General features: G+C 31.0%; 1 protein-coding gene across 1 annotated transcript in view; it reads left to right on the top strand.

Annotated features, from left to right (window-relative positions):
- The first annotated feature begins 84 nt into the window (after window positions 1–84).
- ABCD2 (ATP binding cassette subfamily D member 2) overlaps window positions 85–20050 on the top strand; it is a 47888-nt gene continuing 27922 nt past the window's right edge. Inside the window, exons 1-6 of the mRNA XM_011363163.1 lie at window positions 85–1083; window positions 2623–2803; window positions 10420–10535; window positions 13522–13690; window positions 14433–14527; window positions 18051–18196. Coding sequence (XP_011361465.1) covers window positions 148–1083; window positions 2623–2803; window positions 10420–10535; window positions 13522–13690; window positions 14433–14527; window positions 18051–18196 — 1643 coding nt within the window. The 5' untranslated portion in view covers window positions 85–147. The remainder of the gene's footprint in view (window positions 1084–2622; window positions 2804–10419; window positions 10536–13521; window positions 13691–14432; window positions 14528–18050; window positions 18197–20050) is intronic.

Genomic DNA, 20050 nt, shown 5'->3' with positions numbered 1-20050 from the left:
AAACAAAAACAAAAAACAGAAGAGGAGAAGAGAAGAAACTGCAGAGTATGGAACGCTGTAGGACTTTCTGAAACATTTGCTGGAGATCTCCGCGGAGCATGATCTTTTGAACAACTCTTTTTGAAGCCGGTTTGGGTAACTGGGAAAATGATACATATGCTAAATGTAGCAGCTGATCGAGTGAAATGGACCCGATCGAGTGCTGCTAAAAGGGCTGCTTGCCTGGTGGCTGCGGCATATACTCTGAAAACACTCTATCCCATCATTGGCAATCGTTTAAAGCAATCTGGCCACAGGAAGAAAAAAGAAGCTTATCCGGCTGGAGAGAACAGAGAAATACTGCATTGCACCGAGATTACTTGTAAAAACCCTTCGCCTGGAGTGAATGCAGATTTTTTCAAACAGCTACTAGAACTTCGGAAAATTCTCTTTCCAAAACTTGTGACCACTGAAACAGGGTGGCTCTGCCTCCACTCAGTGGCTCTAGTCTCAAGAACTTTTCTGTCTATCTATGTGGCTGGTCTGGATGGAAAAATAGTAAAAAGCATTGTGGAGAAGAAGCCTCGGACTTTCATCATCAAATTAATCAAGTGGCTTATGATTGCCATCCCTGCCACCTTTGTCAACAGTGCAATAAGGTACCTGGAGTGCAAATTGGCTTTGGCCTTCAGAACTCGCCTAGTAGACCATGCCTACGAAACCTATTTTACAAATCAGACTTATTATAAGGTGATCAATATGGATGGGAGGCTGGCAAACCCTGACCAGTCTCTCACTGAGGATATTATGATGTTCTCCCAATCTGTGGCTCACTTGTATTCCAATCTGACCAAACCTATTTTAGATGTAATCCTGACCTCCTATACGCTCATCCAAACTGCTACATCCAGAGGTGCGAGCCCAGTTGGGCCAACCCTATTAGCAGGACTTGTGGTATATGCCACTGCTAAAGTGTTGAAAGCCTGCTCTCCCAAATTTGGTAAATTGGTGGCTGAAGAAGCTCACAGAAAAGGTTATTTGCGGTATGTGCACTCCAGAATTATAGCCAATGTTGAAGAAATTGCCTTTTACAGAGGACATAAGGTAAGAGAAATTAAGGCGATGGGTGAAATGTGAGACTGTTCAAGCTGCCACTTCAGTGCTAGATACCATCTGTTTGTTGTACTGTCGATGGACTCACTCCTATTACATCTAAACTTTTATTTAAATGTATGCTTCATTACCCTGTTTAATCATAAGCTGTTTAAAAATTATAGAGTGCAAACTTTTCAAAAGTTTCATGAGAATAAAATGTTTGACACTCTAAAAAAAAAGTCTACTTAAGCTTGGTTACCCAAATATGCTAGGAATGATCTCTAAACCATTTTCTTAAAACTTAAATCCTAACTTAATATGTGGTTCCAGAAACTTAGAAGAAAATATATGTTTGGAAATATGTTTCCACAGAGATGGAAAATTTAGGATGGTATTTTGTGGTTGTTGTTCTTTTGTTTTTCAAGAAAAAAACAAAAACTTTGCTTTCATAGGAAAGACAAGTTTGACAATTTTGTATATCTGGTCAATGATGGAGTATCCTAAGTTCTAAGAAGTGCAGAAGAGCTTGTCTCACAAATATTCATTACTCTTAGTTAATGTACAGCACTACATTTTGACCAATAAAAGGCAGTAAAATGAAATCTTGTCTAACTTAGAAAAATTAAGATTAGAAAGGAGTAGAAAAGAAGTTCTGGAATATTATTTTAAATATTAAAGATGTTCAACATTAAGCAGTTCACTAAAATAGCATAATTACATAAACTTGCGGTGCATGAAAATAACTTCATAATATTAAATAGGACAGAAATTTTCAAGGTGATGCATCTGAAATCTTAACAAAAATGACTCGGCAAATAAAATATTAAGGTAGTCAAAAGTTGAAAATGGTACTTTAATTACTGAGTAGAATTACTTAATTGTTGAAGCATTATCAATGATCAAAAAATAACTCTTATAGCAGTACCAAATAATTCTTATAGCAGTACCAAAATTTCTTCTGAGGAAGAAATTTTAAGGCAAATTTAGGACTTCTACTCTAACGTGAAAATTGGCTTCTTGTGTTGTATTAATCATATTGATTTGTCAATCTTCTTAACTCAGTGATGTAAATTACAGCAGGCTAGGCTTCTTGAATTTAAGACAAAACTCAATAAATTGAGTTAGTTCAAAACTGGAATCTAATTAATTACACATATATGTATCATGTGTTTATTTTCAGATATTTTTGGTACAATCAAGGATAATGTTCTAACATTATTTACACATGTCTTACAGAATTATCATTTAATTTTAACATCTTATATATAATTTTGAAATCATAATTATAAATCACTTATATTTTTATACTTAACATTATATTTACTGAGTATCATGTTTTTAATATTAATATTACGGGCGTGATAAAACTAAATAATAACGACTAAATTGGATATTAACCTGAGTTTATTGATTGTTAGAATCATAGATAATACTATACTAAATAAAGCAAACTAATAGGGAACTTAACTTAAAGAAAGTCCCCAAGCATACAATATTTATTTTTATAGTTTATGCTGAGTTAATTCTTAACTCTTTTTCCCTCTATAGGTAGAAATGAAACAACTGCAGAAAAGTTACAAAGCTTTAGCAGATCAGATGAACCTCATTTTATCCAAACGTTTGTGGTACATCATGATAGAGCAGTTCTTGATGAAGTATGTTTGGAGCAGCAGTGGACTAATTATGGTGGCTGTACCTATTATCACTGCAACTGGCTTTGCAGATGGTGGTAATGGCATTTATGCTTAATCTCAAATATATGTTTAAGATTATTTCTCTTGAAGGTATCACTGCTGGTTTTGTGTGAGTGATACTGTGTGTGTAGCTATTATTCTATAGTCATTAATAGTTAGAAATAATGGCAGACTGCAATGTCCAGTAACAAGACCAGCAATATAAAAAAGGAAACAAGTGACTCAAAAGACCTTTCCAGTTCCGATGTGTTTCTGAGATCTCTGATGCATTGTTTCTGGGAGTTGACTTTGAGCAATTTTAATCATACTGCCTAATGTAGAATGAATCTCTAGCTTAATATTTAAACTCAAAACAAATTAATGCCTTTAAAAAGAGTACAAGTTCTACTCATTGCAAACTTCAGTTCTGCACATCCAATGCATTTAGTCTATAAATCGTCTATAACTATATCTGTCCTGATTTGTGATTTGCAAAGTTGGTTGACTATCTTAGGCAACCAGGAATACTGCTTCATGCCATGGAACAAAGTCTCCTCCATTTGTAGATAATATATATAACCTTCCATGTAACATGATTTGGTGGTAATGTGGGGGTAAGGGATAGGGTGGTATTGTGTTTGTCAAGTTGCAGGTGTCTAAATCTGTCCTTAATGGTTTTTACCAACATTTTCATCCTTTAGAATAACTAAAAAATGTAAGAGCAAAAAGCACAACATTAAAATATGTAATACTTGAGGTGGGAGTTTGGGTCTTAATTGGCAGAGACAGAGCGGAATTAAATAAAGAAGCAGCATTTTCTGTTCTTCCTTCAAAATAAATATTGATCCTCCTCTTGTAAAAACACTTGCCAAATTTAGGTCATTCTTAACCTAAAACTATTCATTTTAGTAATTAGTAATTAGGATTTGTCAAGTCCTTGTAATTAGTGCTACACATATACCAAATATACTCCACAACTCAACAATAGATCACTGGAAAATTGAATTTTATCTGATTTTATGTTTTCAACATTTATTTTTTTAAATCATTTAAAAAGTTTATATTGAAAAAGGCATTGTTAGTAATAGTATTTTTAGACTTAATCCTTTTATAATGAAATAAAATAAATTTCTTTTTCAAGAGTAGTAAAGAAAAAAAGACACTTGAAAATCTATGTTCGTAAGATTGGGTTTACTAAGAAATGACAAAATTATCATATTCACAGTGAATATAAGTATATGAATATTTTTGAAGTTTTATATATTATGTATTTTAGCAATGACTCATTACAAGCTTACAGTGTAGTCCTATTAGTCCTTGGAAGCACAAGTCTCATTAGAAAACCCTGGAGTAAACATAGAACAGAGAAAATACAGCTATTAATGGTGACAAATTAACCCCACAGAGACCAGTAAGAAGTAAACAATGTATGCAAAGAATATAACAATCTTAGTTCCATAGGTGATGTAATAAGATATTTAAAAATAAATCCTACAAATCCTGAAAATACCACATTAAAGAAACAGCATTAAAAATTTACAAGAAAATAATCACATTGATGCAAATGAAACTAGTGATTCTCAAAGTTTCTTTTCAAAAGAAAATTGTATACAAAGAAAAACATTATAAGAATTTCATAGAAGAAAAGGAATTCATATGACAACATTATTATGAGAGTGTGCTTCAATATCTTCTGTAATTTCTAAGGTTACTATATGTATGCTTGTAATGTTTATATGTATGTGTTTACTAAATACATTTGACCTACAATGACTTAATACATGAAAATATTATCATTTTACTCAGACAAAATTATTTACTTTATTAGATAATGATATGTCTTTGAGGCTTTAGGTCTTAGAATTACACACCATATAATCTAATCTAGTCTTCAATCTTAGTTTATTCTTATGCCCTGAGTTGTCCCTTATGTTAGAGATGAATTAAGTGCATGGTACTGTATATATTTAAGGCAACAACAGGTAGGAAAAATGGGTGAATGATAGAGGACTGGCAAAGAGAAAAGGGAGAAAAGGTAGGTTGGAAGAAAGAGAGAATAGAATAAAGAGACAGGTCACTGTTTAAATATTGACTCTGCTATTTAATAATATTTATCCTTAAGAAAGTTACGTAAACTTTATATGCGTCAGTTTTCCTATCTTAACTATAAAGTTAACAAAATATATCTTATAGAATTTCTATGAAATTATGTGTTAACGTGCTTTGAAGCAGTCCTTGGCAAGTAGTAAGAATTTAGGTGAAAGCAATTGTTAATTTTTATTATATTTTTACCATGGGAGCTTTGGAGTCAGATTGCCTGGGTTCAGATACTGGCTCTTCTGTTAATTAGGCCATCACATGGACAAATCATTTAACCTTTTTGTACTTCAATTTCCTCAAAATTGGGAATTTATAGCAGGGTTATTAGGAGGATTAAAGAAAATCACCTATGTAAAACTTAGAACAATGCTTGCCTCTGAGGAAATGCTCAGTAGATGTTTGCTAGCATGATTATTGTTGGTAAAGGAGCAAGGCATTTGAAAGTGACTAGGAAGTTAGAGGTAAAAATGCAGATAAGAGGAAGAGCCTGCATACTTTTGGCAGGGAGGAGAAAAAAAATAGTTCTATAGTAGATTTATTATACTGTCAACCTACAACTTTAAGTAAAATCTTATAGTAAGGACTGGATTATGTTTATATTCAAGTTCACATTATAAAATTACATATGGAACCATGCTATTTTCACATCAAAAGAGGAGCTTACAGGTCATCTAGTCTGGAGCCTCAGACTTGCCTAAGGTCGCTCAGATAGTTGGTGGAAGCGCTAAGGACAGAAGACATTAAGTAAATCCTAGAGCATTGCTTTTTTCCTTTTTAGCATTCTACCTCATATTAGTTATATTGAAACTTACTCTATACAGGATTTAACTTAGTTTGAGGCCAACAAATCCTGGGATCAAATGGTTGGAAAAGAAGCATTGAAATAGTTAATTATATATGGTTTCTAATATATGTTTTTAGAGGACATTACTGGTACCTTTCTTTGTATTAAGAGAAAGACTGAAATTATATGAAGAAAATATTTACTTGGGAACTATAATCTCAACTTTTTAATATTGTAGGCCACCTTTCTTCTTGCCTTCTGAGCAAGACAAGGGGAAGCTACTTATAGGTCCCTCCTGACAAACCTTATTCCAGACATCTTAACAGGCAAGGAAGAAAGCATCTAAACCACTAGCACTGCAATAGTGTCTGCATATTGGTGATAGTGTCCACATGTTGGTGATCCATTAATGTGAGGTGACACATCAGAAGTAGCAACTGAGAGATACTGCTCTTAGGAATGCAGTTAAACTCTACCATCACTCTAGTAAGTGGGTGATGATTTTATTACTAAAATGTACCTACAACAAGATTATATCTATAGCTCCTGCTGCATTAATATGCCTCATAGTCTAATGCCAAATTATTGAAATATAATTTTATATTGTGGATCAGTTTGGATATGATTACTCGCCTATCGACCAAATATTATAGCAGTAATTATCTTATCAATACATATCAAAAACATACTTTCTGGATATAATTAGATATACATATAAGTAGTTATAATTTTTCAGGTAAAACATACATGCCAAGAAGCATACAATCATTTGTGTGCCACTCAATGAAATGTCACAAAGTCAATACATACACATAGTCACCACTCAGAAAAATAGAGCTTTACCTTCAATCTCAGAAGCCCCCATACCCCCTCCCAGTCTTATCCTCATCCTCAGTCCCCTACCCCTATCCTCAGTTATTCCTGCCCTGTCCCCCCGTCCCGACCATGCCACAGCAAAGGTTATTATTTTACTGGCCATTCATTAGTATTTGCTGATTTTTGAAACTTCTTTAAATAGTATCATACTGTACACCTGAGAGTTCTAGTTGCTCCACATATTTGTCAATGTTCGACATCAGTCTTTCATTTCAGGCATTCATATGAGTGTATAGTGGTACTTCATCATGGCCATAATTTGCATTTCTTTGATGACTAATGAGGTTAAATACTTTTCATTTGTATATTGTTTATTTGGATAGCCTTTGTATGAAATACCAATAAGTTTTGTGCTCATTTTTAAATTGGTTTATGTTTTTTTCTTATTGATTTGTAAAAGCTATTATATATTCTGAAATGAACCTTTCTCAGACAGAAACACTCACACAATCTTAAATATCTTTTCTCACTTTATTCTTTCTTTTTCAGTCTCTTAATGGTATCTAATAGAAGTTCATAATTTTAATAGTTCAATTTATCAACTTTTTTTTCTTGTGACTAGTGGTTTTATCTCCTGTTTAAGAAATATCTTACTTAAGGTCACAAAGCTATTCTATTTACCTTCTAGAAATTCACTGTTTTTTTATTTCACATTGAGATCTTCAATTAGAATTTTTATTTATATATGATATGAAGTAGGGTAAGGCTATAAGGTTTTGTTGAAATTTGTCAAGGTGACAAAGGTAAAATGTAAGTGAAAATAAATAAGCTCAGATTATAAGTCCAGAGGAAAAAAGTACAGAGGAATAGCCTACTTTTTTAATTTTTTAAAAATTAATAGACTTAATTTTCTTAAAGCATTTTTAGATTTATAGAAAAATTGAACAGAAAGTACAGAGAGTTCACAAACACCCCCACAATTTCTCCTATTATTTACATATTGTATTAATGTAGTACATTTGTTACAACTGATGAACCAATATTTACATATTATTAACTGAAGTCCATAGTTTACATTAATGTTCACTCTTTGTATTGTACAGTCCTAGGGGTTTTGACAAATGTATAATGACATAATCTTAGTTTTTAAAACCTTTCTTACATTTTCAGTGAAATAACAACAGATGTGACCATGTTTCAGTATATACTTATTAGCGGAGCTGAAAAGTAGCAGTAAAATGAGAAGATATAATATTAAATATTAAATCCTTAAATGAGGAACTTCTGACAATATACTTAAAATATTTAGCAAGGAAAATAAAATGTTTTGACCTAGGGTACAAAATAGGTGAGTGCTTCAGGTCATGAATTTATATCTCTGACATTAAGGCATCTGGCCTTGTCATAGAGGTTATGCAGTTGGCTGTTATGTGCATGACCAAATACTACTGGCACTGATTTCATAGTACCTGCCAAAGAACAACCAGTAGAATGTGAAATTAAATCTGTCCAGAACTATTTGTAATTTTGTTGTTAAAAACATGAAGAAAACCCAGTAGGCATTAATCTGCCAAAGCAACATCAAACAGAAGTCCATCTGTAATAGTGTTTTTTCTTCTTAATAGAGGCTGTCAGTGAAAGCTATTATTCAAACCCCTTTTAACCCAAATTCATAAAATCCCGTAATTATTTTAGATCATCAGACAGATTATCTATGAGTCAATACTATTCTTAGCACTTCAACTGATATAGCAATTCGCTATTTTGGTAGCTTGCTGAGAATCTTTTGGTAATTTTCTGCATGTATGTGGTTATCTATATTTTATCACACATTTAAATGTGTTTAAGAGTACCTACATTCTATTCCTAGTCTATTTATCCAATTATATTTTTTACTCCTCAATTATACCAGCGCTCAAAGCCTTTCTTTTTCATTCTTCAAGGAAACTAACTTCAAAGGTAACAATAGTACTTCTTTTGAGCAGTATTTAACAGTAGGGTCAGGAGGGACTATATTAGACTATTGTAAAAAGTCTCTATTAACTCGTGGTAATTCTGATACTCAAACAAAATTAATGTCTGACACCAACCATACTGTATCTCGACTAAGCTTTTATCATTCTGTTGGCACTGCTTAAAATTTCCCTTCTCTATGCCATTGCTCATGCCCTACTTATGATGTATTAAAATTGTATATGGTCTTAAAGGCCCCATTCACAATCTACTTCTCCATGAAGCATTTCCTGTCTCTTGTACAAGAAATGATTTTTGCCTACTCTAAGTACCTCACATTAACTCTCATCATTGGCTGCCCAGCATAGTTATTTGGGAACTTGTCTTTTCTCTCTTATCAAATTGTAAGCTCCCTAAGGAAAGAATCTGAAAATCACATTAATCTTTGCATGTCCTATAATACCTTCCCTAATTTCTTGCACATCTAGGTTCAGTAAATATCTGCTGAGTGAATTTTACCTTCTACTATGCCTAGATCTCTTTCAAATTCAGCTGATCTGTCTATGAGCAAGTAAAGATGAAAATGTTTGGTAGGCACAATGGGGCACAAGTTAAATAATTGCATTGTTTTGGAGGGGAAAAAAAGCCTTTTATGTTGAGATAAATCAGAGTGAAATAAATACCAAAGTGGGCCTATAGCTTTCTATATCATTTTAATTTCTTCATTATTTATAGCTTTTAATTTAGAACTTTAGCGATAATCTATAGAAGGATCAGATAAAGAATCAAATTGATGGAAAGATTAAAGTAATGACCAGGAGAGAATAATTTTGAAGATTAAGTCTAAATTGTCTTATTCTTCAAATAACAGCAATAATAACTAGAGAAAATAATAACATTTAGTTATTTAACGTTTAGAGCATGTATATTATAGTTATATATATAGTTAACTATATATATAACTATATATACATAGTTATATATATAGTTTTATATATATAGTTATAATAGTTAACATTTAGAGCATGTATATTATAGGCCATGAATTAGTTAACACTTCATTTGTACTTCACCTTTAAACCCTACAACACTTTAAGATAAAATTGTTTGAGGTACTACTATTATTTCTCTCATTTACACATGAGAAAATAGGCATGGAGAGGATAAGTGGCTTATTCTACTTACCTTAGTATTTGCCAATAAATAGTAGAGTCTGGATTCAAACCTAGTCTGACTCCTGACTCTTAACCATAGTTTTGTATTGGCAGTTATTTAGGATGTTCATCCATTCATCCATGTGTCCATATAGTACACATTAAGGAGTACTATGTGCCAGACACTCTGCTGAACATTAGGAATAAAGAATAAAACACAGTCTTGACCCTTAAGAAATTCATAGTCCATTAGAAAAGCTAGATAAGGGTTTCCACTGAAACCTGTATTAAAGAGTTAACTCTTGAAGAAAGAGCTAGGCAAGAAAAGAACAGAAGTATATTAAAGTCAGAAGAAATCACATATGCTAATATGAGAGGGTAAACAGTATTGCATGTTTGGCGAGCTGCTGTACCATAACGTGAAGGTTTGTTGGCACAGGTAGACAGAGGCTAGATTATGAGTGTCCGCCAATCTACATTTCCACAAAAGGAACCACACTAGAAATATTTGCTTCTATTCCAGTTAGTTCTATTTTAGACCAAATCCATAGTATTTCATTGCCTAGGTATAATAAGGGCAGACGGTTGAATTTGGAAAGGGTTAAAAGAATGTTAATGAAAATGGTCTTAATTCCTATACATTTAATTGTTCTAACTCTCCTTTTAGGAAAAAAAAAATAAAACAAAAAAGAGTTTTAATTAAAATATGGGACTACTGTATTTTCAATAATTCATTAAATGTCTAGGAAATTGCTAATACTATTGAAATTTTTATATATGGTTATTTTAGCCACGATTTATTTATATAAAGAAATTTAGTTACTCAAAAAAACTAAATAGTTTTTTAATTTGCTTTTAAATTTAGAAGATGGTCAAAAACAAGCTATGGTTAGTGAACGGACAGAAGCCTTTACCACTGCTCGGAATTTATTAGCATCTGGAGCTGATGCTATTGAAAGGATTATGTCTTCATACAAAGAGGTACTTGCATTTCTTGTTGTCAATTTGATTAAAATGAGATATGTGAAAGTGGCAATTACTAGATATAGTTAGTATTTGGGAAACATCTTTTCTCTATCAAAAATTGTTAAGAGTATAATCAAGATAAAGGACAACTCCCAAGTGTATTGCTAATACTCTTTAATTTTTACACTATCACTTGTAATTCCTCTTTTGCCTATATATAACATATTTGTTTTTAAATTAATAAAAAAAGTCCTAGGTGTAGATTCTGGATCAAGAGTGCCTAAATTTAAATTCTTACTCCAGGATTTTAAAATTATGTGAATTTGATTGAGTTCCTTAACCTGTCTGTCTCTGTTTCTTCATCTGTAAAATAGGGATAATGATAGCATTGACTTTTTAGGGTTGTTGTGAGTTAACACATGTAGAATATTTAAAACACTACATATTTAAGTGCTCAATAAATATTAGTCAATAATATTACTTATATACCTTGCAAACTTTTACTCATTCTTCATGACAAGTCAAGCTTCACAAACCACATGTAAAACTCTCTTGTGATTCCATCTCCTTCTCACCTTCCCTGCAGAGTCTGTGTCTTCTCTGTGTTCACAGTACATCTGTTGCTTTACCACATTTTAATTGTCTATCTCTTGCACCAGACTTGAGCGGAAAGCAGAAATTGTCTTACTCATCTTTACATTTCTAATATTGATTTTAATGCTTGGAATATTGTATGTGGTCAATACACATTTGTTGAAAGAATGATCAGAAAACCTACAGATAGCATAAGACTAAGATTAAAAGTCACTTTATTCAATTGAGACATACTGATAATATTCCTATGGATAATCATTCTCACTATTAATTACTCTTGTGGCTTTTATATCAATATAAATTTCCAGATCATTATTATAAATTTAGCTACTGAGTAAATCAGCCTTGAATAAAACATAAAAGAGTTATAAATTTTGTGATTTGCTGACAAAACCTTTCAGTCTCATTCAAAAACTGATTTATTGAATTGAGTTTTTATTTTTCTTTAAAAAAAGTAAAAAAGTTATTTACTTACCAAACATACCAAAACAACTCAATTAAAAATTATATTTTCAAATGGTAATTTTGATCATCTAGAGATACAGTTTTTGGGATAGGTTTTTTTCTGATATATTACTGATCACTAAAATTAATGGCAAAACAAAATTCTATCCATCTCATATTAAAGTACATTGCTAGCTAAGTGACAGAAGGAATATGAATTAGTTTTTCTAGATTGTTTTCAACAAAATAAATTATTGCATTTTGCTTTATTTTGCCTGAATGTGCTTTGAATCATAGAATGTTCACTTCCAAAGAATCTTATTACTGCTGTAACAGCATTTGAAAGCACCATGCATTCTTTGCTAGCTCAAGGGAGTGAGGTTTCTTTTTAGAGCTAGAATCCTAGGGCAAACCCTTTGTTTTATATCCCAAAGTAATTTGTCCACTGTCACATTCTCAGTTTTGTTTTTTGTTTTTTTTTTTTTTCAGATAGTCTTTGCCCACTCTACCCTGCAGCCTGGTCTGCTAACTTATTGCTTCTTGCCTTTTTATAATCGATCTCTACTTTAGATTTTTGGATTTTTTTTTTCTATGCAAATATTTTGACCTAGTTTTTCTTAGCTCTATTTTTCTCTCCTTGGGAATTCAACAGATTCTTTTAGATAACATTTTAGAAATTACCCTTTAAATAGTTATAACATTAACATATAGAAATGAAACACTAATCTAATTACAGACCTCTCCACACAGTAGAGACATGTGGCAGAGATTTTTAACAATAATACCTACTCATTTACTGTTTAAGTTTTACACACACATAAATCTTACATAAATGTCAGCATTGTTGTATTATCCCACAATTTATTATTTAAAAACATTTATTAGTGACATGCCTTGCTTATTGGTACCAATTTCCTAGTAAGCATTTCTGTAAGGGAATGTTTTTTTACTTTCCTTTTAACTAAGAAAGATGGTATTGACAGGAGATGAGTCACATTTCATAGTACCTTGATAACAGGGTGTTCTTTTAATAGAAAAACAGCTGGAGATTCAATCTAAATTGTACAACTGGCAGAATAGAAGCAAGGTACCACTCTGTTGAGCCTTATAAACTACAGCAGAGATTCATCTCATCTTATTTTATAATATGCCCTAGAAAAAAGTCATATATAATGTTTTTCTTTAGGCATATAAACCATGCTTGGCTTGAAAAGAAACTGAATTGTGAGATTTGGACTGAAAATGATTTGAAGTTTTCACTGAGTTTACTCTCAATATTGGTAACCTCTACAAGGGATAATTTGCCCAATCTTAGGAATTTTGACAACCAATTTGACTCATAGACATTCATTTCACAATTAGAAAAAGTATATTTCTCTCCTATTTAATATCTTCCTTTTCAGAACAAGACAAATAAACAGAGACACACGGACATGGACAATGGATTAGTGGCTACCAGAGGGGAAGGGGAAAAATAAAAAAATGTTAAAAAAAAAATAAATAAATTTATTGCTGGGGAAAAAATAAAATAAAACGTTCCACTTTAAATTGAAAAAAAAAACCACAATAAAAGATCATCGAATGAACTTAAGTTTTCACAAAATTTCTCATTTTCTGGAAGCGAAATTTGTAATATAAATGGGTTAAATCAGAAAGTTGACTGAATTTTAAGTCTCACTAATATTCTAAAATTTTTAAATTTCATTTTGAACCCTGACTTGAATGAATAATTTTTTATATATTTTATAATTCCAATCAAACTTACATTGACACCTTGCTATGTTGCTCTCTTGGTAAGCTTTTTACTGTTACTTGTTTAATTTATGAAATGTATCATCTATTTTTCATTTATAATAAAATAGGATTTTTAATGTTAAATCAAGAAACTTAGATGATCACATATTTATTTAAAAGTTTATCTTGGGTATATTAACTCTATTTTATTTCTCTGTGTTGGTTTTAGATCACAGAATTAGCAGGCTATACTGCTCGAGTGTACAATATGTTTTGGGTCTTCAATGAAGTGAAAAGAGACATTTATAAAAGAACTCCTGTCATGCAAGAGTCTGAAAACTGTAACAAGAATGGAGCTAATATAGAATTACCCCTCATTAACACATTGGAAATCAAAGGTTTTAAACTCAAATGTTTTTATATTTTTCTTTATTTAAGTGTTTGCTTTATCAACAGTCAAAACTTTTTAGAAGATAGCTTTAACAGTTACAAGAAACCAACATTTAGTTTAAATTTAAACAGTTATTCTTAAAGTTAGTGTTTCAATCTGAAGAGTGGTGACTAACATTACCATAATAAAATGATGCTACTTATATTTAGAATAAAATTTCTAGAATTATTTTTGGAAACTGCACATATGGCAGAATGAATTGTTTGCTTTTAAAATTCAAATAACAGAACTAGAACTAATGTCATACTGTTCTTCATCATTCTGTGTTTTTAAACTTAAGTTTGATTAACACATTTTTAAAAATTGTATTTTTCTGTCTTAATTCCCTTTTTCGTACCACTGTGGGTTTTTTGGGTTTTTTTTTTGGTAGAAAAGGTTAATTTGGAGAAATAAGTAGTTTTAAAGAGTACAGCTAGGTTATATCAGATAGAGTTTAACTTTGCTCTCATTATGATTTTGACATCAGATTATTGCGAAATAATGTTTCTGAGAAAGATTTTCCAAATAGATGTGTCAAAATGTCCAAATTTACATTAAACCTTGCTTTAAATAGCTATATTTATGTTTGTTTCTATGATTCGTTACTGTGCTATCTTTATAATAAATGTATCTGTTATGCTGCATTATACTTTATTTAATTAGCAATAACGTGATAGCTTTTGTAACTTAAACTGTTCCTTAACTTGCAGGAAAAGTTATTGATGTGGATCATGGAATTATCTGTGAAAATGTTCCCATAATCACACCAACAGGAGAAGTGGTGGCTTCCAGGCTAAACTTCAAAGTAAGATGATATTCAAGAATCTTCTGATTGTTGCCATCACACTAATGCAAAACAACTAAGAATTCATGTACCTTTTGTTAAATACTTGGAGAAGCATATGGAAAGGAGGGGAAATCAAGAAAGGTATGCATAGTGGCTCAATTACAGAAGCAGTTAATTCCTCAGAAAGCAGAGAAAATAAGAAATTTGATTTCTACTGCTTTATTGCCAGGTTAAAAATAAAAATTATAGTGCACTGGAAGCCTATACAAGGTTATTTTTGAGAACAAGAGGAAATTTCCTTAAAATTAACATCTGGAAATAAACTTTAATTTTTTTCTTATAGGAATTACTCAAAAACTATAAACCTATATTATATTTACTAAAATATAAGGATAGCAGTCATTAGTAGGTTTACTTCTATTAATGCACATTCTCAAAATTTAATTTATATTTTAAATAATCACATCTTCTGTTAGGAAAAAATAATCAGAAGAGTTGTGCATTGGAATTTAGTTTTTAATCTATTGAGACTAAGAGTTGTTTGTTATTTAATATTTATGCCTTGATTACAAAAATTAAGATATCAGAATAGTCAATAAACTTGAGGCCTTGATTTAAAGCATTGTAAAATTCAAACATACATTTTGAAATTCAAGTACAAAATAATTTGCTGATAAGCATTAATGACTGCATTAATGTAGAGATCTGAGCTTAGTTCAAAGACTTGATTGAACTTGATAATAAATTTCCAACAGAACAATACATGTGCTAATGATTTTAATATAGACCTTAGTCTAGGTTTAATTATTAAGGATGTATTTGCAAATGAGTAAGGGTGCTGGAAAAGAATGAGAAGTACTAAAAGGGGGAAAATTCTGTATTAATAAATATAAGAGAAATTGTGTTTCAACTACAGTTTGATCAGGCTTCATTTTTCCACTTATAGGCCTATAGAGTGATTTAATTATTTGGATCCGAACATGAGTACTGATTAAGTGCTAATGATGCACCATAATCTTAGATTTGAAATAAAACATTTAAGAGGCATACATAGAATGTTTAGTTATTAATAGTTTAGCAATTTATAATTTGACTTTTGTATAGATTTGTTTATCAAAATTCATAATATTAATTATTATTCCACTTATTAAATAGAGTAAGAGTCTTGAATCCTGCCACCTACCAACTACATTATTGTGGACATATTATACTCTTTCTGTCAAAAAAATTCAGAGCTCAGTTTATTTTTATATAAAATAAATTTTAAAATACTTAATCTAATGAAACTGTCATATATTTTGAAGATCTACAAAGATACATTTTATTACAATATACTTTTATGGTAATGTTTATTTCTGAATCAGACAAGACGTTTTATTTAAAGTCTCAGTTTCTCAAAATATAATAGAAAGTTCTGTTTCTGCTGCATGAATTGACATACTGATTTTTAGAGAAAAAGGTTCTCATCCTTTTGTTGGTCTTTTGGAATTAAAAAACCATTTGAAGAAGAAAATTCAATAAATATTGGAATTATTTTGCCTCATACTCATTGCTTACTGAACATCAGAAAATTTATGCTAAAAAAAATATGAATATAGAAAAGACTTCTATTATGACTCAAAATGTGTTAAATTTCTGAGAACTCCTAACAGCGAATGACCCGATTAAAATATTTTGTGGATGTGTCTTTCACTATGGCATATATGTTTTAAAAAGGTCATTTGAGAAGTACTTAATGCTTCCTTAATCTTCTCTCTCATGAAAGAGCACAGCAAATACAAAAATAATTCTTTCTGGGTCCTTCCTAGGATTTTCTTTGAACTTTATTCTATCAAAATAGCATTTTAATTTGGCTACATTAAAGAGAAAAAAACATATATGACCAGATTTTATAGATTCACGCTTTGTCTGTCTTATATTCTTATGATAGCTGTCTTCACTGCCTAAAATGTTCTTTTTCCAGATCTGACTAGTTGCTTCTTGTCTGCTAGGCTCAGCCAAAATGTTATTTCCTCAGAGAGGACTTTCCTGACCACCCAGTCAAAAGAAGCCCCCCTCCAATCTCACAATGCCACCACCTTTGCCGACCAAGTCTTCCTCTTTGTTATCAGAATAGCATTTATAACTGCTTAATTTTTTGTTCATGTGTTTATTGCCATCTTTTCTGTTGGAATTAAGCTCCATGAGAACAAGGACTTGTTTGGGCAACAGTGTATCCCCTATACCTAGAAGACTGTCAGGCACATGGTAGATGGTCAGTGTTTACAGAGGAAATGTCTAATTATTTAGGCAGAATATGAATCTGAACCATTTTTGCTTTATGTATACTTATTATATACATTCTTAATTCCTTCATCTAACCTCCATCCTTTTATTTTTCTTTCCTTTCCTCCTTCCCTCCCTACCACCTTCTTTCAACAAAAAGATTTCATCTTATGTTATATACAGCAAATGAGTCAGGGATAGGCATGGAACTGGTTGGTCCCTTACACTGACATAATGAGAGTAATATAATGCTCTTTCATCTTTGAGTTTTCAATATGATGTATTATACGGTGTTGATATTTATATCCAGTCTATGGGCATATTGTAGACGTCTTTCATACTGTCATACTATATTCATTTTTAAATCAATTCTTAGAAGTATATCAAATTTTTTAATGGTGTTCCTTTTCCTGAGTGTTCACAATGCTCTTTAAAATACCGCACTAAGACAATTTCCCAATTTTATCTGGTGGAATGGGAAAAAAAGATATTTAACTGTTTAAATTTAGATGATAAATAAGATGAAAGATTTTAAAGAGAAGTATCCAATTGATAATGGATAAATAACTTTTACTGTTTTATATATATACATATGTATACATATATAAAATATGTATTTATGATTAATTCAATACATCTCTACATATAAGACTAAATTACAATCCTTTTGTTTTCCTCTCTCTTGGTTTGCTAAACGTATTTTCTCTATCTGTGAATAAAGCAGAATCAAAATAATTTTCTCTCTCTGATTATGGACTTTTGTGATTTCTGTAACATTTCAGATTGCAGAAGTACAAAATTAATCCAGCTGGCTCTTAGAATAACTGTGCTTTATAGCTAATAACTGCAAGTGACAAATACAACAAAGCTGTATTTGAATTCAATATGAATTTAATCAAATATTAATATAAATAAAATAAAACAGTATATTTTATTTAAAATTTTAAGTTTCTTTTTTTCCATGTGGTTTTATTTCTACATATGTGTGTAGTATCTGATGACAAGTCCTCAGTTAAAATTTTGGAAAGCCAAGTACTCATTTCAAGATGATTCATTTTCTTTGTGATTGGATTAATTTATGATACTTTAGCTTCAGAGCATAGTCAAAAGCCAGATTCAAAGTATATCAAATCTTGATATACTTTTCTTTGATTCCTTGCCCATCCTAGGTTATTATGTGTTTGAAAGGTTTTCTGTTTTAATAAATCACTTTTAAATGCTGTCAAATGAAATTATTTTAAAATATTACAGTTTGTGATTTTATCTCTTACTTTAGGTACAAGAAGGAATGCATCTTCTGATAACTGGTCCCAATGGCTGTGGGAAAAGTTCTCTCTTCAGAATTTTAAGTGGGCTTTGGCCTGTGTATGAAGGAGTCCTCTATAAACCACCTCCCCAACATATGTTCTATATTCCACAAAGGTAAGTAAAATTTTTCATGTCACAAAGAAAAATTTCCTTTTGCTTTTTAATTGTCTTGATTCCTTATGTTCTTCAGTTTGTAATCTTTAAGCATGTTTTCATTGAGAGAAGCAATAAGGAAATAAAAATGTAATTATTCTAAAAAGTTTTATTCCTGCTTTGATTATAATAGTTTCTAGGACAATACTACTTCTATTCATTTTCACATCTGTGTAGTTATAAAGAACACTTAAAGACTACAAGTGTTAGTCTCAAAGAATAGTTAGTCTACAAAGAATAATATGATTGCTTTAGATGTGGGATTATCTCTTTTCACAGACAAAAATAGTTCTTGTATAGTATACTAATCTCTCCATCGAGCTGCATACATTCATATGTTCTAAAATTGTTCACTTATGTTTTAAGAGCTTCTCTAAAATAGTCTTTATTACAATTATGCTATATGATTAATTATTTGAAAATACCTTAATTAAAAATATTTTACTCTAAGAATGAGTGTAAAGTAAGCATAAAAATATTTAAAAGGAACATTATTTCTTCTGAAGTCTTTAGTTCTCTTCCTTCATAACAATTTAGAAATGTCTAAACAAAAAATTATATTTGAGAATTTAGAATATTTATTGTGGATGAGAGAAAATGAAATTTGAAAAGACACACCTCATGCTCATCTGTCTCAGTAATTTTTCCATCTATCCTCATCTCAGGTTAAGTAGATATCACAGAATACTCCTGTAGTGTTTAGAGGACTATTCTGTGGAATCTAACAGAGCACCTAGACTGGAAGTATAATACAGAGCAAATATAAATGACACATCAAGTGTGGTGCTATCATATGTCTCTCTTGCCTCTTTTCCTTTGTCAGAAAGTGATTATACCACCCTACTCACTGGTCTAAGTTTTAGACCCTACGTTGTAGTTAGGCAGACAGGTTTCATGAATTTTTTTTTCTTTAAAGACCCATAGTAGTAGTAGGAAGCTACCTGAAGGGCAGGGGGTTGAAGAAGTGCATTGGCAGTAAGACTACTGGATATAAGCAGTATTATATATACTTATGTTTAACACAAAATAGATGACATTTTGTGACACCAGGACTATCATCTCTTTCTGTTTATGCTTTAAAGTCCTTTGGGAAACCTTCTGGATCTGAAAGCAAAGTATACTCCCAAAGTTTAAGTTTTGGACATTAATGAATAAAGTTGACTTATTTAAATTTTTTATTTAGATTATAAGGCATAGAATCATGAGGAAAATATTCTGTTATATAGTAGAATTCTACTCTTTTAATGCAAATAAAATTATATGTAAATTTTATATTTTTAGCTATTTTAATTTTCATATAAAATATGAGAGGTACAGTTCTTGAATATAGCTGTGACCTGAGCAATATAAGCCATTTCCAAGGCATAAGAAAGTGCATAATCCAGGAAAGTCATCCTTCAAAAATGAGGGAGAAATAAAGACTTTCCCAGACAAAAGCTGAGGGAATTCATCACCACTGGACCTGCCTTATAAGAAATGCTAAAAGAAATTCTTCAAATTAAAATGAAAGATTGCTAATTAGTAACATGAAAACATATGAAAATATACAACACACTGGTAAAGATAAACATATAGTCAAATTCTGAATACTCTAATACTGTAATATGGCAGTGTGTTAACCACTTAACTATTAGTATAAAGGTTAAAGGACAAGAGTAGTAAAAAAAAAACTATAGCTATTATTTGTTAATGAATGCATAATATAAAAGATATATAATTTTATGCTAATAACATAAAAGGGGAGAGTAAAAGAGTAGAGGTATTTGTATGCAATCAAAGTGAAGTTGCATTTAGCATAAAATAAATTGTTAAATG

This window comes from Pteropus vampyrus, unplaced genomic scaffold (assembly GCF_000151845.1).
Source record: "Pteropus vampyrus isolate Shadow unplaced genomic scaffold, Pvam_2.0 Scaffold82, whole genome shotgun sequence".
Classification (NCBI taxonomy): domain Eukaryota; kingdom Metazoa; phylum Chordata; class Mammalia; order Chiroptera; family Pteropodidae; genus Pteropus; species Pteropus vampyrus.
Note: the sequence above shows the minus strand (reverse complement) of the source record. Positions and strands in the feature narration are given on the sequence as shown.